The sequence below is a fragment of the Hylobates moloch genome, unplaced genomic scaffold (genome assembly GCF_009828535.3).
Source record: "Hylobates moloch isolate HMO894 unplaced genomic scaffold, HMol_V3 SCAFFOLD_10, whole genome shotgun sequence".
Lineage (NCBI taxonomy): Eukaryota > Metazoa > Chordata > Mammalia > Primates > Hylobatidae > Hylobates > Hylobates moloch.
In genome coordinates, this window is record NW_026652285.1 from 105,406,790 (window position 1) to 105,428,945 (window position 22,156).

General features: G+C 47.4%; 1 protein-coding gene across 1 annotated transcript in view; it reads right to left on the reverse strand.

Annotated features, from left to right (window-relative positions):
• Positions 1–1,893: 1,893 nt before the first annotated feature.
• The window catches only part of LOC116475811 (uncharacterized), a 31,531-nt gene continuing 11,268 nt past the window's right edge, over positions 1,894–22,156 (reverse strand). The window contains exons 4-8 of the mRNA XM_058445928.1: positions 21,534–21,903; positions 17,698–17,832; positions 4,692–4,850; positions 3,838–4,425; positions 1,894–1,983 (exon numbers count right to left, since the gene is read on the reverse strand). Coding sequence (XP_058301911.1) covers positions 21,831–21,903 — 73 coding nt within the window. The 3' untranslated portion in view covers positions 1,894–1,983; positions 3,838–4,425; positions 4,692–4,850; positions 17,698–17,832; positions 21,534–21,830. The remainder of the gene's footprint in view (positions 1,984–3,837; positions 4,426–4,691; positions 4,851–17,697; positions 17,833–21,533; positions 21,904–22,156) is intronic.

The following is a 22,156-nucleotide window of genomic DNA, read 5'->3' on the forward strand; positions in this document are numbered from 1 at the left end:
GCCACACCTAGACCTTGACCCCAGGGATGCCCAGAGAACACATGTTCAGCAGGCTCCCCTGAGAGCAGAAGGGGCCACGCTTCAGAAATGGTGGAAAGATGAAAATCCAGCCTCTGCCTGCATCAGGACAATGAAATAAGATAATGAGTTAGATAGCATATCTCACCTACAAAGTGTGCAGCCATTTCCCCCAAAGCTCCTTGAGTGGAACACACACACACACACACACACACACACACACACTCTCTCTCTCTCTCTCTCTCTCTCTCAAAGGGCTTTTTCTCTTCCCTCATTCAACATTCAACAAAGAAGATTTCTGTGGTCCAGTGTGTGGGGGTTTCCCACACACCAGGCAACAGACACCAGTTGGGTGTCCTCTAATTCAATTTGATTTTGACACTGTCTACCTGGAGGTAGCATCAGATCCCCCGGGGTTGAGATCTCAGTCCCACAAGACTGCCCCCTCCCCCACTTCCCACTGGCACCATCACAAATCTGGGTTTCCAAGGAGAATCGCTTGAACCTGGGAGGCAGAGGTTGCAGTGAGCTGAGATCACGCCATTGCACTCCAGCCTGAGTGATAGAGTGAGACTCCATCTCCAAAACAAACAAAAAAACAAACAAACAAATCTGGGCTTCCAGAGCTTCTGACTCACTAGCTGCAAACTGGGGTTCCCACAGCCTCCTCTTTGGGTTCAATTAATTCGCTAGAGCAGCTCACAGAACTCAGGGAAACATGTTTACCAGTTTATTATAAAAGATATTACAAAGGATACAGATGAAGGGATGTGTAGGGCGAGGTATGGGGGAAGGGGTGCAAAGCTTCCGGCCCTCCCCGGACGCCCACCCTCTGGGAGCCTCTGTGTGTTCAGCCATCCGGAAGCTCCCTAAACCCCATCCTCTTGGGCCTTTTATGGAGGCTCCATTGGATAATTGGATAGGCATGACTGAAGCATGGACAACTGTGTAGAAACATGGTTGGACAAAAAGGGCATGGTCTAGCATTAGCGCACAATCTAGCATTAGCGCACAATCTAGCATTAGCACGTGATCTAGCATTAGCACATGGTCTAGCATTAGCACACGATCTAGCATTAGCACAAGATCTAGCATTAGCGCACGATCTAGCACTAGCACATTATCTAGCATTAGCACATGGTCTAGCATTGGCGCAGAGTCTAACATTGGCGCACAGCCGAGCATTAGTGTACAGTCTAACATTAGCTCATGGTCTAGCATTAGCACATGATCTAGCATTAGCACACGGTCTAGCATTGGTGCACAGTGTAGCATTGGCGCACAGTCTAGCATTAGTGTACAGTCTAGCATTAGCGCACGGTCTAGCATTAGCACATGATCTAGCATTAGCACATGGTCTAGCATTGGTGCACAGTCCAGCATTAGTGCACGATCTAGCATTAGCACAAGATCAAGCATTAGCGCACGATCTAGCATTAGCACAAGATCTAGCATTAGCGCACGATCTAGCATTAGCACATTATCTAGCATTAGCACATGGTCTAGCATTGGCGCAGAGTCTAACACTGGCGCACAGTCTAGCATTAGTGTACAGTCTAGCATTAGCTCACGGTCTAGCATTAGCACATGATCTAGCATTAGCACACGGTCTGGCATTGGTGCACAGTGTAGCATTGGCGCACGGTCTAGCATTAGTGTACAGTCTAGCATTAGCGCACGGTCTAGCATTAGCACACGATCTAGCATTAGCACATGGTCTAGCATTGGTGCACGGTCTAGCATTAGCGCACGATCTAGCATTAGCACAAGATCTAGCATTAGCGCACAATCTAGCATTAGCGCACGGTCTAGCATTAGCACACGGTCTAGCATTAGCGCACGGTCTAGCATTAGTGGAGTGGGAAACTCACAAGGCCTGTCTGTGCAGATTCTTCTTGGCTTCTCCCTGCAGCATTCTTTCCTCCAGGGTATGGGGCAGGACTCCTAAAATGGGGATCTTATGACCTACAATTAGACACAAGGTAGGTCAGAGAATTTATGGCCAGACAGAAAGGCAGGAGAAGATCCTTGCCTTGGGGAGAAAAAGGAGCAGGTGAAAGGAGGGCAGGAGAAGGTCGGAGAGAGAGAGAGAGACATTCTGTTTTCTGAGGCCTGCTCCTGAGGCCTAAAACACCCCAACATTATAACAAGCGCTATGGGAGTTATGAGCCAGGAATCATGGATGCACATATATATATTTGGTATGATATCACACCCCTGAAATTCGAAACCCTTGGAGTGGCTGAGGGGGATGGACACTTTCCCCCTGGCAGTGGGAGAGGGGTCTGGACTCTCCTCCTGGAGGGTGAGTTGGCACTAAGACCCCAGCACACCCGCCCTTGGATTCAGTTTGTCTACTTCTAGAAAACAGGAAAGGTTTAGAGACATGAACAAAGGGTTCAAGTTCGAGGATAGTCATCTCTGCCCATCTCAGAGCCCCGAGTGGCACACTTGCCCCCCAGCCTTGAGCAGGGGGATCTGGTGTCCCTGGAGGAAGAAACACGCCCCGCAGCCATTAAAGGTGCTGCTGTTGGCCGGGCGCAGTGGCTCACACCTGTAATCCCAGCACTTTTGGAGGCCAAGGTGGGCAGATCACGAGGTCAGGAGTTTGAGACCAGCCTGGCCACATAGTGAGACCCCATCTCTACTAAAAATACAAACAACAAAAAAAAATTAGCCAGGCATGGTGGCATGTTCCTGTAATCCCAGCTACTCAGGAGGCTGAGGCAGGAGAATTGCTTGAACTCGGGAGGCAGAGTTTGCAGTGAGCCGAGACTGCGCCACTGCACTCCAGCCTGGGCAATACAGTGAGACTCCATCTCAAAAAAAAAAAAAAATTGCTGGTGTCAGATCAGGCACGGTGGCTCACACCTGTAATCCCAGAACTTTGGGAGGCCAAGGCAGGTGGATCGCTTGAGCCCAGGATTTCAAGACAAGCCTGGGTAACATAGGGAGACCCCATCTCCACAAAAAAATTAGCTGAATGTGGTGGCATGCACTTGTGGTCCCAGCTACTTGGGAGGCAGAGGCAGGAGGATGGCTTCAGCCCAAGAAGTTGAGGCTGCAGTGAGCCACGATCGTGCCACTGCTCTCCAGCCTGGGTGACAGAGCAAGACCCTGTCTCAAAGAAAAAAAAAATGCTGGTGTCAGACAGAGGTCAGCACACCCTTCAGTGGACCATGAGCCGAGTTAATGGGGTAGGCTGGGATTTTATTTATTTATTTATTTTTGAGATGGAGTTTCACTCTTGTTGCCCAGGCTGGAGTGCAATGGCGCCATCTCAGCTCACTGGAACCTCCGCATCCCAGGTTCAAGCAATTCTCTTGCCTCAGCTTCCCAAGTAGCTGGGATTACAGTTGCCTGCCACCATGCCCAGCTAACTTTTTGTATTTTTAGTAGAGACGGGGTTTCTACCAACCAGCCTGTCGGTCAGGCTGGTTTCAAACTCCTGACCTCAGGAGATCCACCCGCCTCAGCCTCCCAAAGTGCTGGAATTACAGGCGTGAGCCACCGTGCCTGGCCTGGATTTTAAACAAAATAGAAAACATTAGAGAGTGGCCTCCCAGGAAGGGCCAGGGTTTCGTGGACTGCTGGTCTCAGGTGTGTGCGTGTGGATGCCATCAGACATGAAGTGTTCTAGATGGGGGACAGGCCAGGTGTGGCAGGTGTGGGAGGGGGTTGGGGTAGCCCAGGACACCTGTACAGGAGAGGCCTCCTGGCCCCTGACATCCTTGCTCAGGGCTCCCTGTTCCCAGGAGAATGGGGAGCCTTGTCTTTGAGCCAGACAGACCCGGCTAAATCCCCAGCACTGCTACTTACTGGCCAGGAGGTGCTTCCATTTCCCACTTGGAGCATGGGGGAACCGCATTCTCCACCTCAGAGGCTCGGTTGCAGATGACACGGTTTGCTCTCCAGCCCCTGGCACACACTGATGGCAGCTGGTAGATGACTGCACCTGCATCTGGCCTGGCTGTACTAGGCAGCTCCTTCACCCAGCCCGCTGCTCCCTCACCCAGCCCGCTGCTCCCTCACCCAGCCCGCTGCTCCCTCACCCAGCCCGCTGCTCCCTCACCCAGCCCGCTGCTCCCTCACCCAGCCCGCTGCTCCGAGCTTGACCAGGCACTATGGTTACCTCTCAGGCACCAGGTGCCCTCCCGGCTGAGCTTTCTTGGCCCGAGGAGGCCACTTACTCCTGCCTCTCACAAGGGGGATGCATGTGGAGACCCCAGGGAGGCAGAGAGGATGCAGCCCCTGGCTGTGCTGGGGTTTTTCTACTTACAAAGCTCCTGGTGCATTTGCTTCAGGCTCTGTGCCGAGGCAGCCCGAGCTGGGCAGGAACCACAGCTGCACCGCTCTCTGGCTGAGAGACTTTAGTCATGACCGTTTCCCTCTCTGAGCACCGGCTTCCTTGTTTAGAACAGAACAGGGATCCATGGTGAAGACCCCTGTTCCCAGGTGGGATGGCGTCATGTACCTCAAACCCCATGGGAGCTTCCTCTTTTGCACACCAGCACCAGCCAGTAGAGCAAGAGCATTAATGCCCCAGGGATGACCCTCTACCACAGAGACGGAGCCCATCCAGGTGGGACACAGGGAGCCGAGACTGAGCCCAGGCGCCCACCGCAGAGATTGCTCATCAGGGCCACTCTCTGGCTCCCCTCCTCCGGGCTCACCTTCCCACGTCCTCACTCAGGCATCCTGGGATCATCTGTAACAAATGACGTGTCCCCAAATCCTTGTCTGCTTTCAGGGACCCAAACTCTGCCAGGGTTCCACACTGGCTGCAGGACTTGAGCAGGTGGTCTCCACCTTCTGGATTTGAGTGTCCTGATCTGTAAAATGGGGACAAAAGTCCTAACTCATGAAGTCATTAAAGGAGACATGGCATGCGCACATGCAAAGTGATGCACAGTCAAAATGCCAATCAATTGCAAAGGGGAATGCAAATCGTGGGGAGAAACCGGAGCTCGCCTGGCTGAGGAAGGGCTGCTGGCAGCCTGTCCAGACGTAGCAAACCACTGCCGAGGGAGACCCTGGCAGGGTCGGATCACTTAGCAATGGAAGAAGAGACAACTGACAAAAAAGATAACGCGACAGAGGTTTTCAAAGAGAACAATTTAAGCACTAGAAGATTTAAGAACCCTTAGGAAAATTAATGAGGCCCTAGAAGATTTCTGCTGATACGCTATAATTTTGTCGTAAAAATTGTGTCACACATACCTAATCTACAGTGGACTTATTTATTCATTGTTGTTTCTAAAACTCAGTGTATACTTGCTATTATAGCTTCCTTTTTGGGGGGAGGGGGGTTGGGACAGAGTCTTCCTCTGTCACCCAGGCTGGAGTGCAGTGGTGTGATCTCAGCTCACTGCAACCTCTGCCTGTCAGGTTCAAGCGATTCTCAGCCTCAGCCTCCCCAGTAGCTGGGATTACAGGTGCCCGCCACCACGCCCGGCTAATTTTTGTATTTTCATTAGAGACGAGGTTTCTCCATGTTGGCCAGGCTGGTCTCAAACTCCTGACCTCAGGTCATCCACCCGCCACAGCCTCCCAAAGTGCTGTGATTACATGTGTGAGCCACTGCACTGGGCCACATTTTGTTAAATATACATCTGGCTGGACGTGGTGGCTCACACTTGTAATCCCAGCACTTTGGGAGGCCGAAGTGGGAGGATCCCTTGAAGCCAGGAGTTCAAGACCAGCCTGGGCAACATGGAGAAACCCCATTTCTACAAAAAATACAAAAATACAAAAATTAACTGGGTGTGGGGGTGTGTACCTATAGTCTCAGCTACTTGGGAGTGTGAGGTGGGAGGATTGCTTGAGCCAGGGAGGGAGAGATAGCAATGAGATTGCACCATTACACTTCAGCCTGGATGACAGAGTGAGACCCTGTCTTAAAGCAAACAAGCAAATAAAAAAGGCTACATTTATTTTTCATATTTTTATTTCATTTTTCAAGATCAAGTGCCAAGTAGGCCTTTTCTCCATTATTTCTTTCAAATACAGGCCTCTCTTTTAATAAAGTGGCCAATTCCCAGTGCCCATCATCCCTGCTAACCCCATGGACCATCCCTGCATGTCACAGAGTGGGCGTGAGCTCCACGTGGGGAGTGACCTTGTCGGATCACACTCTACTGAGGCACACAGCTGGGCACACAGCAGGACCGGAGAATATTTGCTGAATGAGTGAATCCATCAGGAAGCTATGGTGCCGGTGTTACCAGCGGTTAAAGTAAAACTTCAGACAAGTTAAATTTGATGGAGTTTAATTGGAAAAAAAAAAAAGAAATGATTCACAAATCGGGCAGCCTCCAGAATCACAGCAGATTCAGAGAGACTCCGGGGGTTCCTCATGGTCAGAACAAATTTATAGACAAAAACGTAAAGTGATGTACAGGAATTGGAGGTGAGGTACAGAAACAGTGAGATTGGTTGCAGCTCGGCATTTGCCTTAGTTGAACACAGTTTGAACACTCAGTAGTCTGTGAGTGGTTGAAGTATGGCCGCTGAGACTGGCCAACACTCAGCCATTATTATAGGTGCATACTACTAAGTTGGGTTTTCCATTTTGTCTGCCTGTTAAGCCAGCTTATGGTTCATCCACAAGGACTCAAATACAGAGGTAGGGAGTCCCTTCTTAGGCCATATTTAGTTTGCTTTAACAATTCCCCTCTTTTGGTCAGCCTCTCAATTTAGAGAGATTGACCGAAACTTTAGGCATTGATGCCACTCTCTGTCACCATCCTAAAGACTTATTTGGTCTCAGTGTGGAATTCACAAGTCTTCTTTAGTTTTAGTATGGAGTCTCACACGTCTTCTTTGGTGTTAATATGGAATTCACAAGTTGCAGCTTTGTATCAGCTAAATGATTCTTTATGTTCTTTTTGGCCTGGTTGGAAAGAGACCATTCAACTCTTAATGGATGGCTGCATACAAAACATTTAAGACTTGAGAGGATACAGTGTATCAGGGTGATGATTATTATGACTATCAAGAGAATACTATCAAAATGCCAAGGCGTACTCCTTAATAAGAGTGCTTATGAAATGAACCGAACCAAATTAGCCAAGTGAAGGTTCAGACAATATAGGCAGTTCAACAGTGTTAGGGTCTAATTGGTCATTATCCTCGTTTAGAGTATGATAGCGATTAAGGACCATGGTTTGCTGTAAAGTGGCCTGACTTAAAGAGTTACTCATTTTCATTGTTACACTGGTAATACAAGTCATAATAACTTGGGAACCTACTAGAAGAATTATAAGGATTAGAAGCCCTTGGAAAACCCGAGCTTGCCATCCACCCTTAGGATGCCTGCAAACCGTTAGTTGCTCTTGTAAACATGTCATGGGCTCCTTTCTCTTGAGAGATGTCTTTAATGTATTTGGTGGCAGTGTCTAAGGAAACGGCAGTATCAGAACCTTTTAAATTAAGCTTCCTGTAGTAACAAAATCAGGTAAGAGATCAGTACAACATTCAGTTTTGTTTAACACCAAACCTAGGCTTCCAGCTTGAGCAAAGAGATCTGAGGTTGCACGATGTTCCAGTAAGTGTTTTTGTTGAATACGTGTGTTGTCATCTACCTTTTTTTTTTTTTTTTTTTTTTTTTTTTTTTTGAGACGGAGTCTCACTCTGTTGCCCAGGCTGGAGTGCAATGGCATTATCTTGGCTCACTGCAACCACCACCTCCTGGGTTCAAGCGATTCTACTGCCTCAGCCTCCCAAGTAGCTGGGATTACAGGCATGAGCCACCACGCCCGGCTAATTTTTGTATTTTTAGCAGAGATGGGGTTTCACCATGTTGGCCAGGCTGGTCTTGAACTCCTGACCTCAGTTGATCCACCTGCCTCAGCCTCCCAAAGTGCTGGGATTACAGACGTGAGCCACTGCACCCAGCCTTGGATTGGTTTTTTATATTTGGTAATGATCGAGTTATCAATTGAAAAAGTTAGAGTGTTGTTTTTAGTGAGTGTAGGAAGCAAGTAGCAGTGATGTTTAGAATATCAAGAACAACTTTCTGTTCTTCCCCTGGAGTTTCAGGTAACTCTCATTGGGAACGCGGAGGGGCACTGGCACCAGGGGAATAATTTCCTGATTTTTTTTGGCGTTAGCCCACAAACCCAGCAATTACTCTGGTTTTGTGCTGGAGCGTAAACTTGAGCTAAAGCCATCCACTGACTATGGTGCCATGGCTTTGCCTGTAGGGAAAAGGACAAGATTCAGGCAGAAGATGAGGAAAACAGAAAAGCACATGAGGCTTCCCTGATGACAGAGAAGGTCTTGGTCCATGCTCTTGGGAAAGCTGCCAAAACTAGGGTGCTGTCTGCTTCTGAGGAGATACTTCCTTGGTCAGCTTTACTGTAAAGTCTCCAACAGGTGTACAGTTTCAGAAGTCTAAAGGGGCCCTTTTTTTTGTTTGTTTTTTGTCGCCCAGGCTGGAGTGCAGTGGCGTGATCTCGGCTCACTGCAAGCTCCGCCTCCCGGGTTCACGCCATTCTCCTGCCTCAGTCTCCCGAGTAGGTGGTACTACAGGTGCCCGCCACCACGCCCGGCTAATTTTTTGTATTTTTAGTAGAGACGGGGTTTCACCGTGTTAGCCAGGATGGTCTCGATCTCCTGACCTCGTGATCCGCCCACCTCAGCCTCTCAAAGTGCTGGGATTACAGGCATAAGCCACCGTGCCCGGCCTGAAGGAGCCCTTTTGAGTCATGAGACGTGAACCCAAGATTCAAGGCCCTGAAGCTTCACTGCACTATGGGTGGTGAGAAGAGCTTGGTATGGCCCCTTCCAATGAGGTTCAAGAGCGGTCTTCCTCTGATGTCGTTTCCAGAAGACCCAGTCTCCAGGTTCCAGATCATGGAGGATTTGATTGTCCTCAGTTGGTGGATCTGGAGAAGCTTCCTATACCTGGTGGAAGTGTACTTTGGTATAATACATTAAAGCCTTGTAGTATTTAGTCATATCAGAGCTTAAGAGATCAGGAGAAGCATGAAGTGCTATCATTAGGGACATAGGCCTTCCAGTGACTATTTCGTAAGGTGTCAATTTATGTTTTCCAATGGGAGTGGATCTGATTGCAATTCAAGTTATTACCTTGGGCCAAGGCAACCCAATTGATTCAGTTAACTTTGCCAATTTCAGTTTTAATATGCCATTTGTTCTTTCAACCTTTCCTGAAGACTGAGGGTGATAGGGATAATGGTAATTGCTCCCTGTCAGTAACACCTTATTGAACTGCTTTATAACGTGCACAGTAAAATGAGTTCCTGTATTGCTGGAGATTTTTAGAGGGATCCCCCATAAGGAAAAGCCATTTTAAAATAATTTCTTAGCTATGGTCACAGCATCAGCTTTTCCTGTATGGGAAGGCCTCTATCCAACCAGAAAACATGCAAACTATTAGAAGAACATACTGATACCCCATTGCGGGTCACAACTGAATTAAGTCCATCTTTAAATGCTCAAACGGTTCATCAGGTGGTGGAAATATACGACCGGAAGTTTTGATTGTTTTTCCAGGACTATGAGTTTGACAAGTCAAACATTGATTATAAACCATTTTAGCAATTTTGGAACAGTCACCCCACCAGTATTTTTTCATAATTTGGATCATTTTGTCTGTTCCATGATGAGTGGTGGAGTGCAGAGTTTGCAACAATGGAAGCTTCAAAGACTCAGGAAGGACCAAGCGGCCGTCTGGGCCCTCCGTGAGTCTGTGCATCACATTAAATTTACATCCTTTTAGATACCAATTTTGCTTTTCCAAATCAGGTTCACTGCACTGTTTACTAAATAGGTCATCATAAGGAAGTTGGCTTGGCTTAATGCAATGGAGGTCATTCAGATTGCATATCTTAACAGCTTCAGCACTCGCTGATTTAGCATAAAAATCTGCTAAAGCATTCCCCTGATATTTGGGTTCAGTTCTACAAGTATGAGCTTCAATCTTAGTAACAACAGTCTACAATGGTAACAGGATAGCAGAAAGGAGCTCATTTACTTGGGGTCCATTTTTGATGGAGGTCCCACTAGAGGTAAGAAACCCTCGTAGTTTCCATATCATGCCAAAATCATGTACTACTCCGAAAGCATATCTACTAGCTGTATAAATATTTACTGACTTGTCCTTAGCTATATGACAAACTTGGGTTAAGGACAAAAAGCTCTGCAGGTTGGGCTGACTTAAATTGAGGAAGAGTTTCCTTCTCTATTAACTCATTTTGGGTGGTAACAGCATATTCTGCCTGGTATTTTCCTTCTGAGATTTTAGGATAGGACCCATCAACCAAAAGTATTAATTCAGGATTATCCAGTGCGGTATCTCGTAAATCAGCATGAGGGGCCGCTATTTCTGACGCTACACTTACACAATTGTGGTCTTCACCATCGTCAGGCAGAGGTAACAGAGAAGCAGGGTTAAGTAGATTACAGCATTTTAGATGAAGATTAGGAGATAGCAGTAATTCATAAGATGTTAGTTTACTTACTGAAAAATGCTGGGTTTGGTTGGAATTTAACAGGCTTTCCACAGCATGTGAGATTTGCAAATTAAGTTCACTTCCTAAAACCAGATCTGATGAAGCTTCTACCAGCTCGGCAGTTGCTGCTACTGCTTTTAAACAGTTAGAATATGCCTTAGAGTCTGGGCCTAATTGCAGGCTATCGTATGCAATGGACCTATGTTTAGCACCATGTGCTTGTGTAAGGACTCCTAATGCCTGATTGTCACACTCATGAACAAACAAGGTGAAAGGCTTAGGGTATTTTGGAAGTCCTAAAGCTGGGGGCTGTTGTAAGGCCAACTTCATTTGGCTAAAAGCCTGCTTATGACTATCTTCCCAAGGTAAAGGCTCTGGTACGCATTTTTCGTGAGTTCATACAATGGAGAAGCTATTAAGGAAAAATTCGGAACCCAGGATCTGCAATATCCTGTAAGTCCAAGAAGTCCTCTTAATTGTCTTTTGGTTTCAGGTCAAAGAAAACTTTGAATAGTTTTTATCCTCCCAGGTGAGAGGAAATCCCTTTGGCAATCAAGTCATGTCCCAAATAGTGGACTTTTTCTTTTGAAAACTGAAGTTTTTCCACTGATGCCTTGTGACCTTTACACGCAAGTTGCTGTAAAAGGTAAACTGAGTCCATTTCAGAGCACTCCTTAGTGGGAGAGCATAACAATAAGTCATCTACATACTGAATGAGAGTAGAATTTGGAGGAAATTGTAGTGTTATTAAGTCCTGATGCAATGCCTGGGAAAAATATGAAGTGGCTTTGGTAAACCCTAGTGGCTTTACAGCCCAGGTGTATTGCCTGTTTTTCCAAGTAAAGGCAAACAAGTATTGACTTTTTTTTTCTTTTTTTTTTTTTGAGTCGGAGTTTCGCTGTTGTTGCCCAGGCTAGAATGCAATGGCATGGTCTTCGCTCATTGCAACCTCTGCCTCCTGGGTTCAAGTAATTCTCCTGCCTCAGCCTCCCGAGTAGCTGGGATTACCGGTGCCTGCCACCATGCCTGACTACTTTTTGTATTTTTAGTAGAGATGGGGTTTCACCACGTTGGTCAGGCTGGTCTCGAGCTCCTGGCCTCAGGTGATTCGCCTGCCTCAGCCTTCAAAAGTGCTGGGATTACAGGCATGAGCCACCAAGCTTTCTTTATGAACTGGAATGCTAAAGAAGGCTGAGCAGAGATCTATTACCGTGGACCACTTGGAACTAATTGGTACATTAGATAATAAAGTATCAGGATTTGGAACTACAGGAATCTTGGTATTACAATTTTATTAATTGCCCATAAATCTTGAACAAATCTCTAGCCTCATCCATTTGGTTTTTTAACTGGAGGATTGGAGTGTTACAAGGGCTGGTGCATGGGATTATGAGTCTTTATTTAATTAAATCCTCTACAATTGGTAAGAGCCCTTGAACTGCTTCAGGTTTTAGAGGATATTGGGGTAATTTCGGCAAAGGTTGAGAATGATCTGTTTGTACTTTTATAGGTTCCAAACTTTTCATTCTTACCATATCAGTTGGGGAAGAGGCCCAAAAACATTTAGATATTTTTGAAAGATCAGGGGTATTACAGGCCTGAGTTTCAATCTTACAGATTTCTGTCTGTAGACAGCATAACAATTCTAGTCCAGGAGAATCAGGAAACTCTAAGATTATTTCTCCTAAGAAAAATTTTATGTGCCCTTTTAGCTTTGAAAGTAAATCTCGCCCTAACAAGTTTACTGGAGGAGTATAACATAGTAAAAAAGTGTTTTTCTGAAAAGGGGCCCAAAGTTAATTGGATTGGTTCAGATACGGGAACCTCTTGAACTTGATTTGAAACCCCCACCACAGAAATGACCTTTTTACTCTGAGGGATTTGTTGGCTTATTAAAGCGGGGTTTATGGTAGACAGAGTAGCCCCCATATCCCCGAGGACTGTACACAACTCCCCATTTATTTTAACCTGTTTCTCTACGTTGATTTTTTTTTTTTTTTTTTTTTTTTGAGACAGAGTCTCGCTCTGTCGCCCAGGCTGGAGTGCAGTGGCGCAATCTCGGCTCACTGCAAGCTCCGCCTCCCGGGTTCACACCATTCTCCCGCCTCAGCCTCTCCGAGTAGCTGGGACTACAGGTGCCCGCCACCACGCCCGGCTAATTTTTTTATTATTATTATTTTTAGTAGAGACGGGGTTTCACCGTGGTCTCGATCTCCTGACCTCGTGATCCGCCCGCCTCGGCCTCCCAAAGTGCTGGGATTACAAGCGTGAGCCACCGCGCCCGGCCGGTCTCCACGCTGATTTAAAGGTATGGAGAGCAATCTACTGGAGAATCCCTTGGAACCTCATCAAGGTTGATTATTATCAGGAGGCCTAAGGTCTCTTGGGCTCCCTCTAGTGGTGAAACAGTTTGGCCGAAAGAGAGGCTCATCGGTGGACTGATGTAAAAGCGGACAATCCCTTTTCCAGTGCCCTGGTTGTTTGCAATACAGGCAGACATCTTGGGGTAAAGAACTTCTTGTTCTAGGACCTCTTGATTGTGATTTAAAATGAGAAGGAGGCAGAGCGCGGTGGCTCACGCCTGTAATCCCAGCAATTTGGGAGGCCAAGGCGGGCGGATATTTTGAGGTCAGGGGTTCGAGACCAGCCTGGCCAACATGGTGAAAACCTGTCTGCACTAAAAATGCAAACATTAGCTGGGCACGGTGGCACGCACCTGTAATCCCAGCTACCTGGGAGGCTGAGGCATGAGAATCGCTTGAACCTGGGAGGTGGAGGTTGCAGTGAGCCGAGATCTCGCCACTGCACTCCAGCCTGGGTGACAGAGCAAAACTCCGTCTCTAAATAAATAAATAAAATGATTGATCCCTTGGGTCCCGGTCCCTGCAACTGTTATAACTGAAGGGCCATAAGCTTGTTAGCCTTTTGAGTTTTTTCTTGCTCTAGAGTCCTCTCAAAATGTTCAGCTAAGGCCGACAATTTAGTCACATCTGTAACTTCCTATCCCAACTTATGTATTTTAATTAAATTGCTGAGTTCGGGATGGAGTCCATTTACAAATGGAGCACTTAATGCCGTTTCAGTCCTTGCAGGGAATACTTCTTGCTGTACTTGGATCCCAGAATGTTTCACAAACCGCATTTCTGAGTTCTATAATCTGAAACTGAAATCTTTTTTTGTTTGTGTATAAGATTGTATGATGGACCAGTCAATTTTTTGTGGAAAAATTTTAGGAATTGAATGTAAAAGGGTTTCAGCAATTTTTCCAGCGACTTTTGGTCCTTCTTGTGAGGAGCTTTTGGAGGGGTCTTTAATATCCTCCTCAGGTTTGTCCCATTCTGCTGCTGCCATCCATTTCCGAGCTTTACCAGGCCCCAATATCATGGGAATACATTAGTCAAGGTCAGGAAGTCCTGGATCGTAAGCTCCTATGAGGATTCTAAATTCCTCAGTAAATCTTTGAGGATTTTCTCTTGGATCAAGGAAGCCCTCACAATGGCTCTAAGCTCAGTTTTAGACCATGGAGTGAAAGTAGTTATGGCAGGCAGGCATGACTGGTCAGAAAGTCTCACTTTGTAAGGTGCCTGTCTAACTTAATTTTTTTTTAATAATCTTCAGGGTGAAAGGGTAATATATATATATTTTTTTATTTTTTATTTTTTTTGAGACAGAGTCTCACTCTGTCACCCAAGCTGGAGTGCAGTGGTATGATCTCGGCTCACTGCAACCTCTGCCTCCTGGGTTCAAGCAGTTTCTCCTGCCTCAGCCTCCCGAGTAGCTGGGATTACAGGCGTGCAGCACCACACCCAGCTAATTTTGTATTTTTAGTAGAGATGAGGCTTTCACCATATTGGCCAGGCTGGTCTCAAACTCCTGATCTCAGGTGATCCACCCACCTCGGCCTCCCAAAGTGCTGGGATTATAGGCATGAGCCACCATGCCTGGCCTGAAAGGGTAATTTAGCAAAAAGGTTAGTGGACTCAGAGTATGTAAGTAGAGAAGGATAAAGAGAAGGAACAGTCGGGATGAGGTCAGTCACAGTACAGTCCTCTTTCATCATGTCCTTAGTCTGTTGCTTAAGCTTTTCATTGCTTTTTGCAAAGAATCTTTTAAGGAGTCAATTTTTGATTCATTTACTCTTGTAGGGGCCTCTGCATACCAATAAAAGAACACACATCCCACTGTTTAGTGGGCTTTTTCATTCCCCCTTTTCTAATATGCCTCATAAATAAACAATTTTATCCAAATTAAAACTTCCCCATTGCAGCCATCTTAATTCTAAGTTTTCTTTAGTTAGGTTAACCCATTTTTCTAAAAATGCACAAGTTCTGGGCCCATAATTTTTATGCATAAAATTAGCTGGAGTCCCAGAATGTAGAGTCCCAGACTCCTTGGATTGAGAGGTGTGGACGGCAAGTCACCCAGGTGCCGAGGCAAGAGACCGAGGGCACGAGCTGTTCCAGTGTAATAAAATATATAAGAATAGTTATACTAGATATAGATCATAGATATGATTATATATGAATATCATTAATCATTAGTTTGTAGCAATTACTCTTTATTCCAATATTATACTAATCCTTGCTCTACAATCATAACCTAGGAAAAACCAGGCCATACAAAGAGCTGAGGGGACACAGTGAGAAGTGACCAGAAGACAACAGTGTGAGCCTTCTGTTATGCCCGGACAGGGCCACCAGAGGGCTCCTTGGTCTAGTGGTAATGCCAGCATCTGGGAAGACACCCATTACCAAGTGGACTGTGGTCTAGCAGTAGCATCAGTGTCAAGGAAAAACACCCGCTACTTAGCAGACCGGGAAAGGGAGTCTCCCTTTCCCTGGGGGAGTTTAGAGAAGACTCTACTCCTCCACCTCTTGTGGAGAGCCTGACATCAGTCAGGCCTGCCCGCAGTTATCCAGAGGCCTAACCGTCTCCCTATGACGCTGTGCTTCAGTGGTCACGCTCCTAGTCCGCCTTCATGTTCCATCCTGTACACCTGGCTCTGCCTTTTAGATAGCAGTAGCAAATTAGTGAAAGTAATAAAAGTCTCTGATAAGCCGAAATAATGGCATAAGCTGTCTCTTTCTCTCTCTCCCCTCTCTCTCTCTCTGCCTTGGCTTCCAGGCAGGGAAGGGCCCCGTGTCCAGTGGACACGTGACCCATGTGACCTTACCTATCATTAGAGATGGCTCACATTCCTTACCCTGCCCCTTTTTCTTGTACCCAATAAATATCCGCACAGCCTGGCATTCGGGGCCACTACTGGTCTCCGCGTCTTGGTGGTAGTGGTACCCCAGGCCCAGCTGTCTTTTATCTCTTTGTCTTGTGTCTTTATTTCTATACTCTCTCTTCTCCACACACGGGGAGAAAACCCACTGACCCTGTGGGGCTGGACCCTACAGAGAGGGTTGCATCTGAGCTGGTTGCAGCACTTGGAGTAGGGGCTGCTGCTGGTCCCAGGCTCCATGTTGGGGGCCTGGCGGCCAGATGGAAGGTTCAGCTTTGCAGCAGTCACACCTGCTGGGTGAATGGGTGTTCTAAGGGTGCTCGTTGGCACAGGTGGCTGTGACTCATATCTGGGAAGGTGTGAGGGAAGCGCATAGAGGTCAGCTATCCCTTTGGTGTCAGGGCTCCGTCCCCATGGGTAGTGCTTCTTGGAAAAAGTCAGCTACTCCTTTGGATCCTGGGGAGCAAAAGGCATCTAAGGCAGTGAGTAGTCCACAGAGGCCAGGTCAGCCTGGTGACCAGGAGGTGTCCTGCCCAGCAGCAGGACAGGTTCAGTGTGAAACTGGAATCTGGAGGTGGCCTGGGCTGACAGGTGGGTGGAGGGTGTCTCCAGTCGGTAAGTTCTTAGCCACTCTGCAAGTGAGACCCTAGGAAGGGAAGCCCTGGTTGGTGCCAGGGGTTGATTAGAAGATGCCCTTGCAGGCATGGAGGCTCATGCCTGTAATCCCAGCACTTTGGGAGGCTGAGGCAGAAGGATTGCTTGAGCTCAGGAGTTCAAGACCAGCTTGGGCAAGATGGTGAAACCCTGTCTCTACAAAAAATTCAAAAAATTAGCATGTGCTTGTGGTCCCAGCTACTTGAGAGGCTGAGGTGGCAGGATCACTTGAGTCCATGAGGTCAAGGCTGCTGTGAGCCAAGATGACGCCACTGCACTCCAGCCTGGGCGACAGAGTGAGACCCTGTCGTAAAGCAAACAAAACAAACAAACAAACAAAAAACCCCCAAAACCCCATAAAGTTAGCAGATGGAAGGAAATAGTAAAGATTAGAGCAGAGATAAATGGGATAGAGGACAGAGGAGCACTAGAGGAAATCAGTGAAAACATGTTCCTTTTTCTTTTTTTTTTTTTTTTGAGACGGAGTCTTGCTCTGTCACCCAGGCTGGAGTGCAGTGGCGCAATCTCGGCTCACTGCTAGCTCCGCCTCCCGGGTTCACGCCATTCTCCTGCCTCAGCCTCTCCGAGTAGCTGGGACTACAGGCGCCCGCCACCACGCCTGGCTAATTTTTTTGTATTTTTAGTAGAGACGGGGTTTCACCGTGATCTTGATCTCCTGACCTCGTGATCCGCCCGCCTCGGCCTCCCAAAGTGCTGGGATTACAGGCGTGAGCCACCGCGCCCGGCCAGCATGTTCCTTCCATGAAAGGTTTACAAAATTGAGAAACCTTTAGCGAGTTGACTAAGAAAAAAAGAGATAAGACTCAAATTACTAAAATCAGAAACGACAGGGTGACATCACCAATGACCCCACGGAAATAAAAACGATTTATAAGGAGAATGCTAGGAACGATTGTAGGCCAACTAGTTAGTTAACGTAAATGAAATGGACACATTCCTAGAAACATACAAATTACCACACCTGAGTCAAGAAATGGAAAATCTAAACAGACCTGTCAGAGTGAGGAGATTGAGCAGTGATCAGAAACTCCCCCAGAAAGAAAAGCCCAGAACCAGGTAACTTCACTGACGAATCCTCCCAAACATTTAACATGTAACATCAATCCTTCCCAGACTTCTCAACATCTTCAATATGACACACCGTCTCCCTAGAATGAAGGGGAAGACCTGCCATCTCAATTCATGCAGAAAAAGCATTTGACAAAATCCAACACTCATGATATGAGCACTCAATAAAAGAGAAACAGAAGGGAACTTCCTCAACAGGATAAAGAATTCTTATGAAAAACGCACACCTACTGTGACTCGGTGGTGAAAGACTGAGAGCTTTCCGCCTAAGATGAACAAGACGAGGATACCTGCTTTCAGCACTTCACTCCAACATCGCGATGGAAGTTTGGCCGAGCAATTAGGCAAGACAAAGAAATAAAGGCCCTGAAATTGGAAAGGAAGAAGTAAAAATATCTGTTTTCTTGGTTGTTTTTTTGTTTTGTTCTGTTTTGTTTTTTTGTGATGGAGTCTCTCCCTTTCACCCAGGCTGGAGCGCAGTGGCGCAATCTCAGCTCACTGCAACCTCTGCCTCCCAGCTTCAAGTGACTCTCCTGCCTCAGCCTCCCGAGTAGCTGGGATTGCAGGTGCGCACCACCACGCCCAGCTAATTTTTGTATTTTTAGTAGAGATGGGGTTTCACCATGTTGGCCAGGCTGGTCTTGAACTCCTGACCTTGTGGTCCACCCGCCTCGGCCTCCCAAAGTGCTGGGATTACAGGCATGAGCCACTGCGCCCGGCCAACTATCTCTATTTATTGATGACATGAACTTATTTGTAGAAAATTCTATGGAATAAAAATAGTGTTAGAGTTAATGAACAATTTCAGCAAAGTTTCAGCAGAGATGAGGAACACACATACAGATCAGTGGAATACAGTTGAGAATCAGGAGATAAATCCATACATGTATGTCAATTGATTTCCAACATGGCCATCAGGATCATTCAATGAGGCAGAAACAGTCTCTTTCGCAAATGGTGCCAGCAGAACTGGATGTCCTCAGGCGAAAGAGGGAGGCTGGAGCCTTACCTAATACCATATAAGATATTGACTTAAAAGGAATTAAAGACCTAAATTAGAGAAATGAAACTTTAACACTCGGCCGGGTGTGGTGGCTCATGCCTGTAATCTCAGCACTTTGGGAGGCTGAGGCGTGTGGAACGCCTGTGGCCAGGAGTTCGAGACCAGCCTGGCCAACATGGTAAAATCTGTCTCTATTAAAAATACAAAAAAATTAACCAGATATGGTGGCACATGCCTGTAATCCCAGCTACTCGGGTGGCTGAGGCACGAGAATTGTTTGAACACAGGAGGCGGAGGCTGCAGTGAGCCGAGGTCGCGCCACTGCACTCACTCCATCCTAGGCGGGGGGAAGAAAAATGACACTCTTAGAAAAAAACATGGGAGCAAATCTTTATGCCCTTTGATTTGGAAATGGTTTCTTAAATATACAAAAAGCACAAACAACAGAAGAAAAAAACAGGTAAATTGGACTTCATTGAAATTAAAACCCCTTAAGTACACCCTGAAAAGAATGAAAAGCGAACCCACGGGATGGTAGAAAATATTTGCAAATTATAAATCTGACAACGGTTTTATATCCAGAATAGGTACAGAATTTTTACTGCTCAACGTCAAAACACAAATAACCTAATTAAAAATGGGTAAAAGACTTGCATAGACATTTCTGCAAAGCAGATGTACAAGTAAGTGGCCATTAGCACCGGGAAAGATGATTCGCATCCTGAGCTATTGGAGAAATGTAAACCAAAACCACAACGAGATCCCACTCCACACCCACTAGGTGGCTACATTTTAAAAAATGAAAGTCACGACTGCTGGAGAGGATGTTGAGGAAACCAAAGCCTCATATTTTGCTGGAGTAAGTGTAAAATGGTGCAGTGGCTGGAAGGCAGTTTGGCAGTTCCCAGAAAATTCAGCACAGTGCTACCATTGGACTCCGTGATTTCTTTCCTAGGTGTATACCCAAAAGAATTGAATACAAGCTGGGTGTGGTGGCTCATGCCTATAATTCCAGCACTTTGGGAGGATGAGGTAGGAGGATCACTTGAGGCCAGGAGAAGTTCAAGGTCAGTCTAGGCAACATGAGAGATGAGAGACCTCATCTCTACAAAAAAAAAAAAAACTTAGTCGGGTGTGATGACGTGTGCCTGTAATCCCAACTACTCAGGAGGCTGAGGTGAGAGGATTGCTTGAACCTGGGTTGTCGAGGCTGCAGTGAGCCATGATTGTGCCATTGCACTCCGGCCTGGGCAGGCAACAGAGTGAGACCCTGTCTCAAAAAAAAAAAAAAAAGTGTGGTCTGTCCATACAGTGGAATATTATTCAGCCATAAGGAGAGATGAGGTATTGATATATGCTACAAAGCGGATGAACCTTGAAAACCTCTTACTAAGTGCAAGAAACCCTTCAGCGAAGGCCACACGTGATATGATTTCACTTGTATGAAAAATCCAGAGAAGGTAGACGAGTAGACATGGGTGGCAGATTCGAGGCTGACAGCAGGGGGAGCTCTAATGCCAGCTCAAGGGCCAGCTCTGGTGCTAGACGCGCGGAGTGGGAAATGGGGCGTGACTACTTACCAGGGGCGGGGTTTCCGTTTGGGGTGATGGGAGTGTTTAGAACTAGAGAGTGGTGATGGTGCCCAGGATGGTGAATGTAGTGAATACCACTCAGTTGTACCATTATGTTTTAAAAGGTAAACTTTAGGCCGGGTGTGGTGGCTCACGCCTGTAATCCCAGCACTTTGGGAAGCCGAGGCGGGCGGATTACGAGGTCAGGAGTTCAAGACCAGCCTGGCCAACATGGTGAACCCCCCCCCCCCGTCTCTACTAAAAATACCAAAATTAGCCGGGCATGGTGGCGGGCGCCTGTAATCCTGCGCCTGTAATGCCATGCCTGTAATCCAGAGCTGAGGCAGGAGAATCGCTTGAACTCTGGAGGCGGAGGTTGCAGTGAGCTGAGATCATGCCATTGCACTCCAGCCTGACGACAGAGCAATACTCCGTGTCAAAAAAAAAAAAAAAGTAAGCTTTATTTTATATGAATTTTATAACATAAAATACAGGTAACTATAAAGTATATGAATAAAAGAAAACCAGGCAGGAAAAAAAAAAAGAATGCCTTTGACAGGTGAGGGTCATGAAGGTTCTGGTTCTGGGGCTGGCACTGGCTGTATCTTGGAAGCTGGGACTGGAGCTGGTGCCAGAGCTGAGTCTAGCTATGGTTCTGGGCCAGCGACTGGCTCTCCCTCTGGAGGTGATGGCAGAGTCGGGTCTTGACGTGTAGCCAGCACTAGCCTTAGCTATGAGGTGGATGCTGGAGTGGCTCTAGGTCAGGAGGTGATGCTACGGGAGGTTCTGGGGCTGTATCTGAAATGAAAACTCTCACTGGCTCTCTCCTTGAATTGGTGCTGGGGCAGGTCATAGCTCTAGAGATGGCACCAGAGTTGGCGTTAGAGCTGCCTCTATCCCTGGAGTTGCTGGGAGTGGTGGTGCTTGAGCGATTTCTAGATTGGTGTTGGAGCTAGAGCTCTTGTTGCAGCTGGGGTTAGCTCTAGAGATGGTATCCGAGTTGAGAGAGCTGCCTCTGTCTCTGGAGTTGCTTCGGTGTTGGAGCTAGAGCTCTTGTGTAGGCTCTGGAGGCAGCACAGGCTCTAGCTTGGAGCTAGTGCTAGAGTTGGCTCTGGACCTGACTTCCTCTGAATCTGGTGCTGGCTGTAGTATGAGCCTGGCATTGACTCTAATTCTGTAATCAGTTTGGAGCCGGTTCAAGCTCTAGAGCTGGTGCTAGAACTACCACTGCAGCTAGTGCTGCCACTGGCTCTTCCTCTGAACCTGGCACTGGGTCTAGCTCTGTGTCTGGTACTGGCTCCAAGTCTAAATTGGTTTGGGAACTGGTTCTGGCTCTAGATGAGGCCCGTGGGGACCATCTGCCTCCTCTCAGGCTGGGCATGCTGCCTGCATGGTCCAGAACGGGTTACTTGTCAAAACAGTCCTGCAGGAGAGGCCTGAGTGAGGGGACCAGGGACTGCCCGCCCGCCTGGCACCCCAGGACGCTCTTGTACCTGTTGCCTTGTCCTCGTCCAGGCCAATATGGATGATGTGGCGTCACCTACCTGCAGGTCGTAGAGCAGCGTTAGGAGCTGTGGCTGCAGAGCCCTGAGACTGTAATTTGAAGGTGGGTTTAGCAGCCATGGTGTGCTGGAGGGTGAAGAGGAGGAAGTGCTGCTGGAGTCAGAGTTGATGCTGGAGGTCCCCGGGGATGACAGCAAGGTCGATTCCCAGAACTGTGGGAATAGCAAGATCAGCAGAAGCCTGGACCCTGCAGGGCTTCTGAGGCCAGCGTCCCTCTCTGGGGCTTCTTAGCAGCTCCATTCAGGAGTCAAGGGGTTGTCCCTTCTTTTGTGGGTGCAGAGTGGGGAATGCAGCACCTGGCTGGGAGGGGACATAGAATGAAAGAGCTGTCAGGGAGAAGGGCGAGCAGTCACCTTCTTTCCCTGCCATTAGGGGGCTCCAGGACAAAGCTGGCATTGATCTCCTCCACTTTGCATCTGGAGGAGCCGGCTGAGTGAGTGCATTGGCAATGTCCCGGCTGCTGAGGGAGGAGCTCACCTGAGCTGGTCTCAGGGCTTGAGTGGAAGCTGCCTCTGGTCCTGAGCTCACTGCTGGGGGCCTGGTGGCTGGAAGG